This window comes from Myotis davidii, unplaced genomic scaffold (assembly GCF_000327345.1).
Source record: "Myotis davidii unplaced genomic scaffold, ASM32734v1 scaffold546, whole genome shotgun sequence".
Taxonomy (NCBI): Eukaryota; Metazoa; Chordata; class Mammalia; order Chiroptera; family Vespertilionidae; genus Myotis; species Myotis davidii.
In genome coordinates this window covers 316,082-335,180 of record NW_006297836.1, presented here as the reverse complement: position 1 = coordinate 335,180, position 19,099 = coordinate 316,082, and the positions used below count along the sequence as shown (strand labels likewise).

Sequence of the window (19,099 nt, the reverse complement as noted above, 5' to 3'; positions counted from 1 at the left end):
GGCCACCGCATGCGGGCAGCACTGCTCCCTGGCTGCAGCTCCCTGGGCTGCGCATCGCACCCTGAGCCCTCTGGGCACCTCTGCTGCTGACGCCAGGCAGTGCCGGCACATCCCTGGGGGCTCCTCCCAGGCTGGTGTCCAGCGTCACACCTGCTGGGCGGTCACCCGTGGAGCCAGAATGTCCTCATTCATTTCCTTTTCTCCTTCCACACTCGGCTCCCACCATAAAGCTCTCCTGGTTTTTTTTTTATTATATTTCTGTATATTCTTATCAGTGAATACTCTGATAATGAAATTAAGAAAAATAATCTCATTCACTATAATATCAAAAAAGAATAAAATACTTTGAAATAAATTTAACAAAAAGGGACTTGTGCACTGAAAACTACTAATCACTGCTTAGATAATTTAAAGATGTAAATAAATGGAAAGACATATTATGTTCATGGATTGGAAGAATCAATTACTGTTAAGACTCTTCCAAATTTATCTACAGACTAGAGTGCACAACATCATGCACTTGGTGGGGGGAGGGGTCCCTCAGTCCAGGCTGCACTCCCTTGTAGTCCAGGAGCCCTCATTGGATGTCCGACTGACAGCTTAGGCCAGCAGTCGGACATCCTTAGTACTGCTGCCACCCCTGCACTAGTCAGCCATGAGACTGGCTCAGGGCTTCTGGCTGAGGGGCACTCCCCCTGTGAGAGTGCACTGGCCACCAGGTCAGCTCCTGCGTTGAGCGTCTACCCCCCGGTGATCAGTGCGCATCATAGCTACCAGTTGTTCCGCCATTTGGTTGATTTGCATATTAGCCTTTTATTATTAGGATTCAAGTCAATCCCTATCAAAATTCCAACTGCCTTTTTTGCAGAAATTGACAGGCTAATCCTAAAATATAGATAGAATTGCAAAGGACCCCCATAGACAAAAGAATCTTGAAAAAAAGAACAAACTCCAATGATGTGGATGTAGAGAAGCTTTTGTTCTCTGGATATAGGCCACACTTTTTTTCTTTTTCTTTTTTTAAAATATATTTTATTGATTTTTTACAGAGAGGAAGGGAGAGGGATAGAGAGTTAGAAACATCGATGAGAGAGAAGCATCAACCAGCTGCCTCCTGCACACCCCCGACTGGGGATGTGCCCGCAACCAATGTACATGCCCTTGACTGGAATCGAACCCAGGACCCTTTAGCCCGCAGGCCGACGCTCTATCCACTGAGCCAAACCGGTCAGGGCCACACTTTTTTTCTTGATCCTGGTTGTCTTAGGACTTGATCTAGCTCATTTATACTTTCAGATTATATTTAAGAATCAAGCAAGCCGACCATATAACATCTTCCCTCATGGAATCACTGATGTCAGGCCTTTGCATGAAGGGAGATGGCCAAAAGGTAAGTGTTAACTCAGTTTTATAGTTCTTACTTACCTGTAGGTACAGATGAGGTCACAGTCTCAATAACAACTAAAATTGTGCTGGGCCTGCCCCAGCTGTTATGCACCATATAGGCACATTTATCACCCACAATCCTTTATGCTACAATTTCCAGATGTCTTTCACTTATGTACTTTATAATGCTCACAAGAAAGTGCTATAATTGTTGCTTTAAACACACATATGTAGTTTTAGAAAATTATGGGGGTGCCCAACGGCATTGCTCAGTGGTTAAGCATCGACCCATGAACCTGGAGGTCATGGTTCGAATGGGCTCAATCCCCAGAGTGGGACATGCTGAATGCAGTTGATCGATGATTCTCCCTCATCATTGATGTTTCTATCTCTCTCTCCCTCTTCCTTCCTCTCTGAAATCAGTAAAAATATATTTTTTAAAAATTGTATGAATCTTAAACTTGTAATAGGTGCAAATTTAGTTTCCATTTATTGAAAAACATATGTACATCTAGATGTGTAGAGCTCGTGCAATAGCAACATGATTACCAATATGTGGCTTGTTATATTCTAATCAAGCTATTCTGGGGTTTGGATGTGGGTAGGTGTGAAACATCTGAAAGATATGCCAATTCTGCCAGGAAATATATTCAAGTACAGATGGACAGTGACTGTAGAAGATGGGCCAACTAAATCAGATCCTCGGTGCCTGACGCGATATTATTCAAGCTTCGTTAATCAAGAGAGAGATCTGGCTTCAGGGCTCATTGGCCCTCTCCTCATCTGCTACAAAGAATCTGTAGATCAAAGTGGAAACCAGGTGAATTCTTCTCTTTCCAAGGGCTTATTTGAAGCTAAAAATGACATGATGTATAGGAACTTCCACATAAGATTTCCTATACTCCCTCGGTGTATGTCTCCCGGTAGAATGCAGACAGTATAGTCATCTGCGATATTGGCCAGTAAAAGAAATGCATTGGGTCTCTCACAGGTGTTAATTGATTTTAAGTTTGGTGTAATAATCTTGCCTGCTGGATAAATAGGAGACCTGGGCCCTATTATTTCTCCAATACTCATACCCAGTCTAAAATTCCACTCCTTGTAGGTGATCTTGACCCTTCTAATATGCTCAATTATCACCTATTTTTATTTTTATTTTTTAAAAAATATTTTTATTGATTTCAGAGAGGAAGGGAGAGGGAGAGAGAAATAGAAACATCAGTGATGAGAGAGAATCATTAATTGGCTTCCCCCTGCACACCACTGGGGATCGAGCCTGCAAGCCGGGCATGTGCCCTTGACTGAAATCTAACCAGGGACCCTTCAGTCCACAGGCCAACGCTCTATCCATGGAGCCAAACCGGCTTAGGGCAATTATCGCCTATTTTTTGATGACACACAAATCTTATCACAGCCTAGACTTCTCTAGAGTTCAATAAATATTTGCTGAGCAAAATACAGGGAAAGATATAAAATATTTCAGAATATGACTAGAATTTGGACCACTTCTGCTACTTTAAAAAATAAAGTTTAATTCTCTGAATAAGAAAACTTACTTCACAAAAACTCATGGCCATGTTGCTGAGGCTTGACTATATGTCCATTTGGTTATGATACATAAGATTCCTACTAATCTGAAAACACTTCATTGGTTTGGAGACTAAAGCACATGAATTTTAATGCAAAAAAAAAATGTGGCACACAAACCCAGAGGCATCAATTTGGCCAAGTACCTGTCTTGACAAATTTTTCCTAATTATGGTTTCTCCACTATTTGGGGGGAAGAGGACTAAAAGGTACGTCTATATACTTCAATCTCTTCCCCTCAGCCTTTTGTCTTGTGTAGCAGATTATGCAAAATGAAATTGATACATATTAGTGAAGTTTACACATTAAATTTTAGAAGATTCAGTTAACAAGTGACTAACTCATAACTTTGGTTCTTATACAAATTGATTTTCTGAAAAACACTTAAAATTTTTTCAACAGAAAACTTAAGGTATTAATAATAGTTAACATTTTGCAGTTCATCTGAGCTTTATTATTTGATCTCTGTTTTCTATTAAAAAAATTTTATTTTTTGCCCTAACCAGTTTGGCTCAGTGGATAGAGCACTGGCGAGTGGACTGAAGGGTCCCAGGTTCGATTCAGGTGAAAAGCATGTACCTTGGTTTAAGGCTCGATCGCCTATAGGGGCCGTGCAGGAGGCAGCTGATCGATGATTCTCTCTCATCGATGTTTCCATCTTTCTATCCTCTCCCTTTCTCTCTCTAAAAAATCAATTGAAATATTTTTAATTTTTTTTTTGTTAATCCTCACTCGAGGATATTTTTCTATTGATTTTTAGAGAGAGTGGAAGGGAGGGGGAGAGACAGAGAGAGAGAGAGAAACATTGATTGGTTGCTTCCCTCATGTGCTCCAGCCAGGGCTGGGGAACGAGCCTGCAACTGAAGTACGTGCCCTTTACGGAAATTGAACCTGGGTCCCTTAGTCCAAGGACTGACACTCTATCTATCAACTGAGCCAAACAATGTAGCGCCTATTTTTAATTTTTTTAATAGATTGGTAGCCTTGTGGAAGGGCAATTGCTAGATGGAAATTTAGGAAAGGCATTAATCTTACTTGACGTGACTAACTTATTTAAGAAAGACACTGAGCCGAAACCGGTTTGGCTCAGTGGATAGAGCGTTGGCTTGCGGACTGAAGGGTCCCGGGTTCGATTCCGGTCAAGGGCATGTACCTGGGTTGCGGGCCCTTCCTCTATGTAAAAAAATCAATAAAATATATTTTTTTAAAAAAAGAAAGACACTGAATAATCACTTGGGTCTTTACGAGTAAAACTCCTCTATTCTGGACATGGAAAGAATGAGGCTACAGACTGTACCAAAAAATCAGTCATCATATGGCTTTGGCTCCAGAATAAATGAAGTTTAATGGGTCCAGTCAACCTCTTGTCCTGAGGATACATTCGCTTTGAACATAGGCTTACTGCTGCCCTAGCCGGTTTGGCTCAGTGAATAGAATGTCAGCCTGCAGACCAAAGGGTCCCTGGTTTGATTCCGGTCAAGGGCACGTACCTCAGTTGCAGGCTCCTTCCCAGCCTGGGCCCTGGTCAGATGCGTGCAGGAGGCAATCAATTGATTAACCAGTTTGGCTCAGTGGATAGAGCACTGGCGAGTGGACTGAAGGGTCCCAGGTTCGATTCAGGTGAAAAGCATGTACCTTGGTTTCAGGCTCGATCGCCCATATCTTCCACTCTCTCTAAAAATCAATGGGAAAATATCCTCAAGTGAGGATAAACAGACAAACAAACAAACAAAAAACATATACTTACTGCCCATAGCACCCACTCCCACTCCCAGGCTCTGGTCCATGCCATAATAGTGACCTATGGAGAAATGGAATTGAACCAAACGATTATAGATATAGCACATGCATGCTATCACTTCTATTGTAGACTGCAAATTCTTACTTGACAATGGTGGTAGTATTTCCTTCTTTCAATGTGTGTAATTAACAGATGATGTCAGACAAGAGAAATGTCATCCTGTTTTCTATATTTGATGAGAACCGAAGCTGGTACCTCACAGAGAATATGCAGCGCTTCCTCCCCAATGCAGATGGAATGCAGCCCCAGGATCCAGACTTCCAAGTTTCCAACATCATGCACAGTAAGTAAAGCAGTGCCTGTCTAATGAGTAATAGACAAAGGGAAATTGAAGCCAAATTGATGTCCATATAGTGGATTGCTTTATCTGCCATGCAAGTCATAGTTCCTTAAAAATAATTATATACAAACATATACAATTTCATATAAATGCATAAGATCATAAAACATATTTATTTATTTAGAAAGCAACAAATATTCAGAGAACTTTTTTAAAGTTTTAAAAATATTTTTATTGATTTCAGAAAGGAAGGAGAGGGAGAGAGAGGTAGAAACGTCAATGATGAGAAACGTCAATTGATTAGCTGCCTCCTGCATGCCCCACATTGGGGAATGTGCCCTGATCGGAATCAAACCATAACCTCCTGGTTCATAGGTCGATGCTCAACTACTGAGCCACACCGGCCAGGCTGTCCTGCTTTTTTGAAACCCGTTAGTCCTTGAATCTGGAATATTAACAGATATTCATTTGGTTCACCTGATCAAATTTGTTTTTCTTTCTGATTTTTCCTCTGTCTGGTTACTCCTTTCCCCCTTGCAACTATAAGTAGTTTGGAGGGAGACACTTTGAGACCATGCAAATCCCCTGCTCCCCACCCACACCCCCATATAGCACTCAAAGCCATCTCTGCTGCCAAAACCGGTTTGGCTCAGTGGATAGAGCGTCGGCCTGCGGACTGAAGGGTCCCAGGTTCGATTCCGGGCAAGGGCATGTACCTGGGTTGCGGGTACATCTCCAGTGGGGGGTGTGCAGGAGGCAGCTGATCGATGTTTCTCTCTCATCGATGTTTCTAACTCTCTATCTCTCTCCCTTCCTCTCTGTAAAAAATCAATAAAATATATTAAAAAAAATAAAGCCATCTCTGCCATGATGGTCTATGACTCCCCTGCCCTTGGGATTAGGACCTAGCTGACCAAGTATTAACAATCGACTTTTCTGGAAGGTATAATGCTATCGCTTCTTGGACATAACCATCATTTCTAATCTTATCACAACAATCCAAACTAGTAAACCCTGATACTGCTAAAACCTCTTGTTCTCCATTTCTTTTGCAGGCATCAATGGTTATGTTTTTGATAGTTTGCAGCTGTCGATTTGCTTGCATGAGGTGGCTTACTGGTACATTCTAAGTGTTGGAGCACAGACTGACTTCCTTTCTGTCTTTTTCTCTGGATATACCTTCAAACACAAAACAGTCTTCGAAGACACACTTACCCTATTCCCGTTGTCTGGAGAAACTGTCTTCATGTCAATGGAAAACCCAGGTTAGTTATTTACATTATTCTTTTTTTAAAATATATTTCATTGATTTTTTACAGAGAGGAAGGGAGAGGGACAGAGAGTTAGAAACATCGATGAGAGAGAAACATCAATCAGCCGCCTCCTGCACACACCCCACTGGGGATGTGCCCGAAGCCAAGGTACATGCCTTTGACCGGAATCGAATCCGGGGCCCTTCAGTCGGCAGGCCAACACTCCATCCACTGAGCCAAACCGGTTAGGGCTGCATTATTCTTTTAGTAGCAGCTGTGGTTGCACCACTAGCCACTCATATGCTTTTTGGTCCACTGGCCCACATTTGGGCAGATATTAAGTGGTTCAAGTGATTTGGGGTAATTGCAAGGTATTTTAATGACAGCACCACAATAAGTTACTTAAAAGACTTTGCTCTAAAAACTACCTTTGGCCCAGCTGGTGTGGCTCAGTGTTGAGTGTTGACCTATGAACCAGGAGGTCACGGTTTGATTCTCGGTCAGGGCACATGCCCAGGTTGTGGGCTTGATCCTCAGTAGGGGGCGTGCAGGAGGCTGCTGATCAATGATTCTCTCTCGTCATTGATGTTTCTCTCTCCCTCTCTCTTCCTCTCTGAAATCAATAAAAAGCATATTTATATCATGTTTTGTAACCTTTTTTTCCCACTTAATATATTTGATACTTTTCTATACCAGTAAATATATATGAACATCATCATTAGAAAAGATTGCTTAATATTCCATACTAGGATATTGTACTAGCCTTGGCTGATTGAAGAGCTCTTGTCTTTTGAAGCCTGAAATGTGCTTGTACCTGCTGTGGTAGGCTAGGTTCTGTCTTTCTGGGTTACTTTGATAAGAACAAGTTCCAGGATTGATAACAGCTTACAAAATTAGCTTACTGAATCCCTGGTTATATTATTGAGGCACAAGGCTGATCTATATATTTGTAGTGCTGATCAAGTCTCAAACTTGCCCAGGCATTTTATGCCTGTGCCATAAGTTAGAGGAGAATGGCAGCTGAGTTTTCTTCAAGGAAATTATAATCCTTTTGTGCATCAGTGACTATATTTCCTTTTTTATTTCGAATTTTTTATATATGAAATTTCTTATTTTTATTTGGTCATTTATTTTATTGAGTTTTTCATTACCAAAGTCAACTCTTCTTTAAGCTGTTGGATTGAGATTTATTAACTAACTAGAGGCCCAGTGATAGGGTCCTGCACTGGTAGGGTCCCTAGTGGTTGCCAGCTGCTGGCCGGGGCCTCCCTCCCTTCTCCTGGCTGGCCCCACCGCCTGGTCGAACTCACGGGCGAACTCCTGGTCGAGGGGACAATTTGCATACTATGCTTTTATTATATAGGTTGATGTGTTAAATTTATTTTTACTCACATATGTATTTTTTTCACTTATGCTTATGCATCTACTTTACTACCATGAAATTCCTTCATTGGATAAACCTGGCCACAGTAGAAATTAATATTGCTAAAATTGTGGTGGGATTTGTATGTGTATTCTAATCCTAAGTCCTACTCCCTTGTGCTTATTTACTCTGCAAATTGGTGATGCTGTGGATGCTAGGCATTGTGTTATATGATTAGAATGCATTATATGATGAGCTAGATACTATTAGCCTCATTTATAAACTGGAAAACTAGAACTCAGAGAGCTCAATTGACTTGCTCTAAGTCACATAGCTGGTAAATTGTTGGGCTAGGATTTGAATCCAGGCAATCTGACTCTAGAACCTGTGCCACTATGTTATATAGTAATAACAGCTAGCCTATATAACCTTTCCTGAGTTAAGGCACTGTCATCATTAGCGCTCTGTGCGACTATTAAGACTCTCCACTATTGTGCATGCTAATTACATTTCTCCATTTTTATTCCAACATCTTTTCGCTTCTAATCACAACCCTTTCTTAATCACAAACAGATATACCACAACAGCAGCCATGCAAATCTCACTTTTGCTACCATTGCTAAACTACTGTTACAGGTTTAGAATACACATACCAATTACCTATAATGGTACCAACTAGTATTTTTTCATTCTTCTGGGAATAGGAGATACCCTCTAACACAAAACTAGCTTGGTACCTAGGTTATGAGTAACCAGTCTTATTCTTTCTCATCTCCAGGTCTGTGGGTTCTGGGATGCCACAACTCGGACTTTCGGAACAGAGGCATGACAGCCTTACTGAGGGTTTCTAATTGTAACAACAGAAACACTGGTGATTATTATGAGGATCAATATGAAGACATTCCAACTTCCTTGCTGAATGAAAATTATGTCATTGGACCCAGAAGCTTCTCCCGGAATTCAAGGCACCCTAGCACTAGGCAAAATCAATTTAGAGGCACTACAACTCTAGAAAATGATATGGAGAAGCTTGAGCTTTGGTCTGGAGAGAGAACACCGCTGCATGAAGTACAAAGTGTTTCCCCTGATGATTTGTTGATGCTCGTGGGACAGAACCCTACTCCACATGGATTATCCTTATCTGATCTCCAAGAAGCCACATATGAGGCTGATGATCATTTACCTGGACCAATAGAAAGAAACAAAGGCCTATCTGAAATGGCACATCTCAGGCCAGAACTCCAGAACAGTAGGGACAGAGTATTTACTCCTGAGCCAGAACTACAATTAAGATTAAACGAGAATTTGGGGTCAACTATAAAAGTAGACTCAAAGAAACTTGATTTAACAATTTCTAATTTATCAAGCAATCTACTGACTTTACCAACAATTCTGTCAGAAGAGTTGACAGCAGGTACTGAAAAGACAGGTTCCTTAGGACCCACAAATATGCCAGTTCACTTTCGTAATCAATTAGGCACCATTGTATTGGACAAAAATGCATCTCTCCTTATTGGGTCTGGTGAGCCTTTGGACTTAAGTAAGGGAGATAATGATTCCAAGTTGTTAGAAGCAGCTTTAATGAATAGTCAAGAAAGTTCACTAGGAGAACATGTATCATCAATGGAGAGTGATAGGTTATTTAAAGAGGAAAGAGTCCATGAACCTACTTCACTGACCAAAGATAATTCTTCATTGAAAATTAATGTCTCTTTAGTAAAGACAAACAAGGCACCAGTTATCTCAACAATGAATAGAAAGACTCACATTGATGGCCCAACATTATTAATTGAGAATAGTACATCAGTCTGGCAAGATATTACATTAAAAAGTAATGATGAGGTTCAAGAAGTGACTTCTTTGATTCCTGATGAAACGCTCATGGACAAAAATACTACAGCTTTGGGGCTAAATTATGTGTCAAATAAAACTACTTCACCAAAAAGTATGGAAATGGTCCACCATAAAAAAGAGGACTCTGTTCCAGTAGGTGCAGAAAATCCAGATACATCCATCTTGCCAGATTCAGCAAATTGGATGAAAAAGACCCATGACAAGAACTCCCTAAGCTCTGGACAGAGGCCTGATCCAAAGCAATTTATACCTTTAGGATCAGAAAAACCTGTGAATGGTCAGAATTTCTTGTCAGAGAAGAATAAAGTGGTAGTAGAGGAGGATGAGTTTACAAAGGACCAGGGACTCAAAGAGATGATTTCTCCAAACAGTAAAGGCATATTTTTTACTAACTTGACTAATAGCCAAGAAAACGATACACACAATCAAGCAAAACTATCCCAGGAAGAGAGAGGAATGAAGGAAAAATTAATCCAAGAGAACGTAGTTTTGCCTCACGTGTATACAGTGAATGGCACTAAAAAGTTGCTGAAGGACCTTTTCTTATTAAGCACTAAACAAAATGTAGACAGTTTAAATGAGGGCACATATACTCCAATACTTCAAGGCCCCAGGTCGTTAAATGATTCAGCAACTAGAGCAGGGATTCACATGACCCATTTCTCAAAAATAAGGGAGGAAGCAAACTTGGAAGGCTTGGGAAATCAAACAAAAGAAGTGACAGAGAAGTATCCAAGTCCTAATCCAAGTCCACAGAATGTTATTGCTCAGCGTGGTAAGCGGGATTTAAAACACTTTAGACTCCCAACAGAACAAATAAAGCTTCAAGGGGGTGTAATTTTGAATGATGCCTCAACCCAGTGGTCCAAAAACATGAAATATTTGGCCCAGGACACCGTCACACAGACAGAGTACCATGAGAAGAAGAAAAGGGCCATTACTCAGTCCCTCTTACCAGATTTTTCTATGAGAAGTCATGGCATCAATCAAACAGATGGGTCTGCATTACCCATTGTAAAGGCATCAGCATTTCCATCAATGAGACCTACAGATGTGACCAAGATCCCACCCCAAGACAACCCTTCTCATCTAGCACCAACCTATAGTTATACCTTTAGGGAAAGGAGTTCTGGAGTCCTAGAAAGCAGTCCTTTCTTACAAGGAGACAAAAGAAATCTCTCTTTAGCCTTCCTAATGGAAATGATGAGAGGTCAAGAAAATGTTAGCTCTCTGGGAGAAAGTGCTACAAACTCACTCATATACAAGAAACCTGAGGATCCTGTTCTCTTGAAACCAGGCTTGCCTGAAGCATCTGGCAAAGTGGAATCACTTCCTGAAGTTCATATTCATCAGGTAGACTCTTTGCCTACGAAAACTGGCAATGGTTCTCCTGGCCACGGGGATCTGGTAGAAGAGATCTTCCTTCAGAAAACACAGGACGCTGTTAAATTGAACAAAGTAAATGGACCTGGAAAAATGGCTTTTTCGAAATGGGCAGCCGAAAGCTCTGAAAAGACTCCCTCCAAGCTGCTAGATCTCTTCGCCTGGGATAATCAATTTGCTACCCAGATACCAAGAGAAGAGTGGAAATCCCAAGAGAAGTCACAACAAAACATAACTGTTAAGACAAAAGACACCATTTCACCCCTAGACCCTTACGAAAACAATCATTCAATAGCAGCAATAAACGAAAGACAAGATAAGCCCCAAAGCGAGGCCACCCGGGCAAAACAAGGCGGGACTGGAAGATTGGGCCTTCAAAATCCACCCGTCTTGAAACACCATCAAAGGGAAACAACCCCTATTCCTCTTCAGCCAGAGGAACATGACATTGACTATGATGATACCTTCTCAACGGAAACGAAGAGAGAGGATTTTGACATATATGGTGAGGATGAAAGTCAGGACCCTCGCAGCTTTCAAAAGAAGACACGACACTATTTTATTGCTGCAGTGGAGCAGCTCTGGGATTATGGATTGAGCAAATCCCCCCATGCACCAAGAAACAGGTATGGGTACGTTGATTATTCCTTGGTCCTGCTATGGTGACCTTTGATTTTACCAGATACTGAAACAATAGGAAAGGGACAGCCTATCTGCAGCAGTGTAACTCCAGATGGCTTTATAGAAGACTCTTGAGAACCAGATGGCAACGTCTAGAATTCAGCGGTTCTCAACCTGTGGGTCGCAACCCCTTTGTGGCAGTCGAACGACCCTTTCATAGGGGTCGCCTAAGACACTCAGAAAACACATATATAATTACATATTGTTTTTTGTGATGAATCACTATGCTTTAATTAGAAGTAGCAACGAAAATAATTTTATGGTTGGGGGTCACCACAACATGAGGAACTGTATTAAAGGGTCGCAGCATTAGGAAGGTTGAGAACCACTGGTCTAGATGAAGCTGAGGAGTAAATGGGAGGTTAGATGAGCCCAACAATGAAAGTTAGAGGATGGTAAATCCAGATGGCATGAAACTCGTACTCTGGTGGGATGGAGGAGAAGGAGAGGGGCTTACAGAAGGGTAGAAGTGTCAGAGTCAAGAAGCAGCAATGGAGAGTAGGGAGAAAGTCAACTTTATCAGCCTTATGAGCTGCCATAATAGTCACAGTGTCATGAGAGAGCCCTGAAGAGGCAGGAGGAAGAAGTGAAGTGTGTGACAAAAAAGTTGAGGATGTAGGAAAAGTTTTTCATGGTGCTTGGGGTACAGAGGGCAAAGTTAGGGGAACAGAAGGAGGTTGGGCAGGGAGAGAAAACAAATTTGGAAGGTAAACATAAGAGTTTATTGCAGTCATCAAATATTTATTGAGCACCTACTACATGGCAGACAATTTTGTAGGCATGAGTGCAACAAAGTAGGAGCTCACATTCTATTGGGGAGGGCAAAAGATAATAAATTAATAGAAAAATAAATAGGGGGTCTTGATGATGCTATTCAGAAGATAGAATTGAATAATATGATAGAGTAACACTGGGATGTTACTTTAGCTGTGGTGGTCAGAGAAATCCTTTATGGAGTTGAGACCTAAATGATGATAGACCAGCTCTAAGAGATGTGTCCACGCAAAGGGAACAGGAAGTGCAAAAGCCCTGAAACTGGGACATCCTTGTCCAGCCAGTATGGCTCGGTGGTTGAGCATTGATCTAGGAACCAGGAGTCACAGTTCAATTCCCGGTCAGGACACATGCCTAGGTTGCAGGCTCCATCCCCTGTGGGGAGTATGTGGGGGCAGCCGGTCAATGATTCTCTCTCATCATTGATGTGTCTATCTCTCTCTCCCTCTTCTTTCCTCTCTGAAATCAATAAATACTTTTTTAAAGGAAAAAAAGAAGGTGAGGTGTTTCTACACACCTGGTCCATAAAGATACTGCTTTTCTTCTGCTTTTGTCTTTAGGGCTCAGTTCAAGAAGGTGGTTTTCCAGGAATTTACTGATGGCTCCTTTACTCAGCCCTTATACCGTGGAGAACTGAATGAACACTTGGGACTCCTGGGGCCATGTATAAGAGCAGAAGTCGAAGACAATATCAGGGTGAGTTGAGGACAATGGAATCACAAGGAAATGAATCCTGTGTATTTTTTGTCTCTGAGTATACAAATAATGTATTATCATTTTTAAAAAAATATAGAAAATAAGTGGAAAAATAATCTCATAAATATCATTTTGGTGTATTTTTTTTCCTATGTATTCTATTTATATATTCAAAATTACACAATGTATAATTCTACTTCTATTTTGATTAAATATATCATAAACATTTCTAATGTCATTTAAAAATACTTCCTAAGTATATTTTTTAAGTGGTTGCATAATAGTCTATTACATGAATTTATGGTTTACTTAACCATGCACTTTGAATAACCCTATAATAGGTTTTTTTTCCACTATTTAAATAATGTTGCAATCACAACTTTTCCTAGGATAAAATTCTAAAAGTGAAATGTATGTGAACAGTTTTAGACTTTCTGTAACGAATGATTTCTTAATGTTCTTTGCACATTTGACAATTTTGGAGGCAGTGCTTTTCTTATTAATTTATACTACCTCATATATTATAGATCATTGATCATTTTAGTGAATAGTATTTTTCCAAGTTTGTTGTCTCTTAATTTTATATATAGTGGTTTTTTCATTAAAAACAGGAAGTAACCTATAATCCAGTGGTTCTCAACCTTCCTAATGCCACAACGCTTTAATACAGTTCCTCATGTTGTAGTGACCCAACCATAAAATTATTTTCGTTGCTACTTCATAACTGTAATGTTGCTACTGTTATGAATCGTAATGTAAATATCTGATATGCAGGATGTATTTTCATTGTTACAAATTGAACATAATTAAAGCATAGTGATTAATCACAAAACAATATGTAATTATATATGTGTTTTCTGTAGGTTTTAGGTGATCCCTGTGAAAGGGTCGTTTGACCACCAAAGGGGTCGTGACCCACAGGTTGAGAACTGCTGCTATAATCTTTTCTTTATGCTACTTCCATAGCTTTCATGTTTATAAAAATCCTTCCCCATACAGGGACTTTTTTCTTAAAATCACCTATTCTTGAACTTTCTTTTACAATTTAATTTCTTAAAAATTAAATTTTTAATCCATCAAAATTTCTATAGACAAAGTTATTATGATGCATTGTGGGAGCCAAAGGTCAAATTAGTTTTATTTTTCCCCCAAAATAGTCAATCATTGTCCCAATTGATGGTTTACATTAAGGATACAGAAGGATATAAAATTATGGGATGGTGCCTTGATTTGTATTTTACTTTTCATATGTCCTATGAAACATATATCATTTTTTTCAAATCTGAAAACCGAGCTTTTAAAAAGATTATGTGCATTCATCCTGACATTTGTCATGAGGAACCTTAAGTACCCAGTCGTGAGATTATGGTCTCTTTAGGAATTTCCTCCTTTGAGTCCATGCCTTAAAACATTATTAATTCAAAAATTCCTCAGCATTTCCTCTATAGATCTTTAGGTTTGGGTTCTTACAATAGCCATCCTATACCACTTTCTCTGGGTATTAAAACTTGGACAGAGCCAAAATAGGCATTACGATTACGGATGTAAATGCTACAATACTTGCATTCTTTTTCGGTTTTGCTCTGCAGGTAACTTTCAAAAACCAGGCCTCTCGTCCCTACTCCTTCTACTCCAGCCTTATTTCGTATGAGGAAGATCAGAGGCAAGGAACAGAACCTAGAAAAAAGTTTGTGGAGCCCAATGAAACCAGAATTTACTTTTGGAAAGTGCAACATCAGATGGCGCCCACTGCCGAGGAGTTTGACTGCAAAGCCTGGGCTTATTTTTCTGATGTTGATCTGGTAAGCAGGTCTACATTGTGCTGGCCACTTTCTGGTTTAAAAGAAATGGTCTTTGCAATATCTGCTAAGAATTTGGGTATTTATCCTAAGTATAATGGGAGGTTTTAAATAGGGAGAGGTAGCCCAACCGATGTGTCTCAATGGTTGAATGTCAACCCATGAACCAGGAGGTCACTGGTTAATTCCCAGTCAAGGGTACATGCCTGGTTGCAGGCTCAATCCCCAGTGTGGGGCCTGCAGCAGGCAGCTGATCCATGATTCTCTCTCATAATTGATGCTTCTCTCTCTCTCTCCCTCCCTCCCTCCCTCTCCCTCTCCCTTCCTCTCTCTAAAATCAACAAAGACATATTAAATTTTTTTAAATGTATTTTTATTGATTTCAGAGAGGAAGGGAGAGAGAGAGAGAAACATCAATGATGAGAGAGAATCATGGATTGGCTGCCTCCTGCACACCGCCCACTGGGGACCGAGCCCACAACCAGGGCATGTGTCCTGACTGGGAACTGAACGGTTACTCTCTATCCCTCTCCCTTCCTCTCTGTAAAAAAATCAATAAAATATATTTTTAAAAAATAAAAATAAAAATGAATAAGAGGAGGTAGCATCATATTTGTGCTTTAGAAATGCTATTCTGGAATCTACCGAGGAGGATGAATCATACTGTGGGAAGATGGGGAGTAGATTGGAGTGGCATAAAAGTTGATGAGAAACCTACGCTGGTTTAGAGGTGGGGGAGCTTATACTCACAGAATTGGTGTCTTCCCTCTCAGGAGAAGGATATGCATTCGGGCTTGATTGGACCGCTTCTGATCTGCCGCGCCAACACTCTGAACCCTGCTCATGGGCGACAAGTGACAGTGCGGGAATTTGCTCTGCTTTTCACTATTTTTGATGAGACCAAGAGCTGGTACTTCACTGAAAACATGGAAAGGAACTGCAGAGCTCCCTGCGATATCCGGATGGAGGACCCTGCCTTTAAAGAAAAGTATCGCTTCCATGGTAATGTATCCCACGCCCAAATATATCCCACGCTCACTGTGAAAAGCAGCATGCACTATGACAAAGGAGCCTCGAGCCTGAGGCTTGGACACTGTATGAACTGAGAGTGTGTGTGTGGGAGTGGAATCTTCAAAGAATCAATATTTTTAACTGGGGTGGAGGAAAAGAAAGTTCTAGCTTGGCCGGCGTGGCTCAGCGGTTGAGTGTCAACCTATGAACCAGGAGGTCATGGTTCAATTCCCAGCGTGCAGGAGGCAGCCCCATCAATGATTCCCTCTCATCATTGATGCTTCTATCTCTCTCTCTCCCTCTCCCTTCCTCTCTGCAATCAATAAAACATACTTTAAAAAAAAAGAAACTTTAATAGATTTTAACAGCCTTCTCTGTTCTCCTTCTCCAGCGATCAATGGCTATGTGATGGATACTCTACCTGGCTTAGTAATGGCTCATGATCAAAGGATCCGATGGTATCTGCTCAGCATGGGCAGCAATGAAAACATCCATTCTATTCATTTCAGTGGACATGTCTTCACTGTAAGGAAAAAAAAGGAGTACAAAATGGCAGTCTACAACCTCTATCCAGGTATGGGCTGGTTTGTGCTCTTTCTTCTACCTTCTGTACTTATTGTATACTAGAGGCCCAATGCACGAAATTTGTGCAAGGGGCTCGGCCCTCACAGCCCTGGCTTCATCTGGAAGGTCATCTGGAAGGATGTCCGGAAGGTCATTCAGCTGTCTGGTTTAATTAGCATTTTACAGTTTTATTATTATAGATTTACTTGAAATGGTCTAGGCACTGGGGATAGGATCAGTGAAAAAAGCAGGAAAACTTCCTGTTCATGGGTAACTTACTTTTTCAAGTAACTTTACCCTACAGAAAGATAATAAATAAGTTCGTAAGTGAATATGATAATTTCAGATACAGATAATGTGCTATAAAGGAAATAGAATAGAATAAATGGATAGTTAATGGCATAGTACGTTCCTAGGAAAAGAGAGATTTTTTTTCCATCTCAAATCCCACATATGGCACCAGTAGTTATCCAAGAAGTGACTTGTTTATGTCTGTTACCAATATGTTAACTACTACTTACAATGTTGATCAAAGCACAACTTCATGTTAGTTCTCCACTGTCCCTTTAAAACAGGTTTAATAGTAGGAATAAACTTGCCCCATTTTTGCATAAAACTTCCGATAGGACCAGTGACTTTTCTGCTTCACTCTTACCTTTTTTAGGTATGATTTTATTGATTTTTTTATTTTATTTTAGAGAGAGATAGAGGAAGGGAGAGGGAGAGAGATAGAAACATTATTGATTGATAAACATTGATCAGCTGCTTCCTGCACACTCCCTACTGGGGATCAAGCCCACAAACTGGGCAGGCATATATCCTAACCGGGAATCAAACTAATGATCTCTTGGTGCATGGGATTGCGCTCAATCCACTGAGCAACACTGGCGGGGCCACTCTTATCCTATACAGTAGGTCCTCGAGTTACGTCGGAAGTCCATTCCTACGGCTCGACATAATGTAAATGGGAGATGGCGACGTAACCACGAAACGACGTACGTCGAGTCCAATGTAACCCGAGGACTGCCTCTAATAAAAGGCTAATATGCAAGTCGACCGAATGGCAGAATGACTGGTGCTATGATGTGCACTGACCACCGTGGGGCAGATGCTCAACGCAGAAGCTGCCCCCTGGTGGTCAGTGAGCTCCCACAGGGGGAGCACCGCTCAACCAGAAGCCGGGCTCACCGCCAGTGAGTGCAGAAGCCTCTCCCGCCTCCACAGCAGCACTAAGGATGTCTGACTGCCAGAGAGAGAGGAACATCAATGATGAGAGAAAAACATCTATCAGCTGCCTCCTGCATGCCCCACACTGGGGATGGAGCCCACAACCTGGGCACGTGCCCTGACTGGGAATCGAACCCTGACCTTCTGCTTCATAGGTCGACGCTCAACCACTGAACCACACCAGCTGGGCTACCTGGAAGATATTTAAAACTGACTCTTCTTGCTGGAGACTTCCAGGGGGCTCTTTTGGGGACCCTCTTTCATGAAATCCCCTTGACCTGGTTGGTTGGTTCCATCTTCACCCGAGGTGATTGCTCACTCATTCCTCAGGCCCTCAGCATGCACTTCCAGCTCTCTGCTGATGGGGTTACTTTAGCACTCAAGGCAGCTCCAGTGGGTTACACCTGGGAGGACCTCCCTGACTTTTCTCTCCCAGGGAGCCGGCATCTGGTCAATGAGAAACACACCTGTGGCTCTGAAAACCCCGAGTACAGGCCTATGCAGTAGCTTCCTTCCGTCTCTACCATCAAAGCATCCTGTTGCCCTCTCTCCCCTTTCCCAGGGTGGCAGGCTGTCAGAACTCAGTCTCCAGGCCCTGGCCGGCTAGCTCAGTTGGTTAGAGCATCGTCCCGTTACGCCAGGTTTTGGGGTTCAGTCCCTGGTCAGGGCACATAGAAGAATCAACCAATGAGTGCATAAATAAGTGGAACAATAAGTGTGTGTGTCTCTCTCTCATAAATAAATATGTTTTTTTAAAAAAAGGACTCAATCTCCAGTGCTCCCAAATAGGGATCTGATAGCAAGCACTTTGGGTTTCAGGATCTATCGGTGGTGGAATTGACTTAGATAGATCTCTGTTGATATTCTGCATAAGCCAATGTATCTCATGCTCATTTTTTAGTGAAAAAATGTTTTTGTTCCTTTTGTTTTTTATAAGGGGTTTTTGAGACAGTGGAAATGCTACCATCCAAAGTTGGAATTTGGCGGATAGAATGCCTTATTGGCGAACACCTGCAAGCTGGGATGAGCACTCTTTTCCTGGTGTACAACAAGCGTGAGTAGCAAGCCTGTGGATTTGGGTATCTGCAGGAGGTCCTGTAACCAATCCCCTACAGATACCGAGGGACAACTGTATGTATTTAGAGTGACTAACTGAATATGCATTTTTAAAATGATAAATAATGGTAATATTATGTGTAATGTGATGTACATATGTTTAATGTACATTAGCCAGATCAATGCCATATTCACTTCTATATTTAGTCTTGAGTGGTTAAAGGGAATTTCCATCTTTTTCTGATCCACAAATTATTGTTAACCCGAAATAAGTTATTCTAGAAAAGAAAATATCCTTTGCACCTTTGCACAGGAGACTCTATTATAATTGTAAATTCTGAATTCAAATGGATTAAAAATTTCTTTTTTTTTTTTTTTTTTTTT

At 41.1% G+C, this 19,099-nt stretch overlaps 1 protein-coding gene across 3 annotated transcripts in view; it reads left to right on the top strand.

Annotated features, from left to right (window-relative positions):
- Window positions 1–19,099, top strand: part of F8 (coagulation factor VIII) — a 101,142-nt gene that overhangs the window by 41,553 nt on the left and 40,490 nt on the right. For 2 of the 3 annotated variants that reach the window (XM_015570455.1, XM_006773689.2), the window contains 11 exons: window positions 1,297–1,390; window positions 1,992–2,206; window positions 4,907–5,057; window positions 6,110–6,319; window positions 8,449–10,982; window positions 11,052–11,533; window positions 12,923–13,058; window positions 14,648–14,860; window positions 15,631–15,859; window positions 16,260–16,442; window positions 18,597–18,713. In XM_015570455.1, coding sequence (XP_015425941.1) covers window positions 1,297–1,390; window positions 1,992–2,206; window positions 4,907–5,057; window positions 6,110–6,319; window positions 8,449–10,982; window positions 11,052–11,533; window positions 12,923–13,058; window positions 14,648–14,860; window positions 15,631–15,859; window positions 16,260–16,442; window positions 18,597–18,713 — 4,564 coding nt within the window. Of the gene's footprint in view, window positions 1–1,296; window positions 1,391–1,991; window positions 2,207–4,906; window positions 5,058–6,109; window positions 6,320–8,448; window positions 11,534–12,922; window positions 13,059–14,647; window positions 14,861–15,630; window positions 15,860–16,259; window positions 16,443–18,596; window positions 18,714–19,099 lie in introns of all 3 variants that reach the window. The other variant, XM_006773688.2, reaches the window with a different exon arrangement.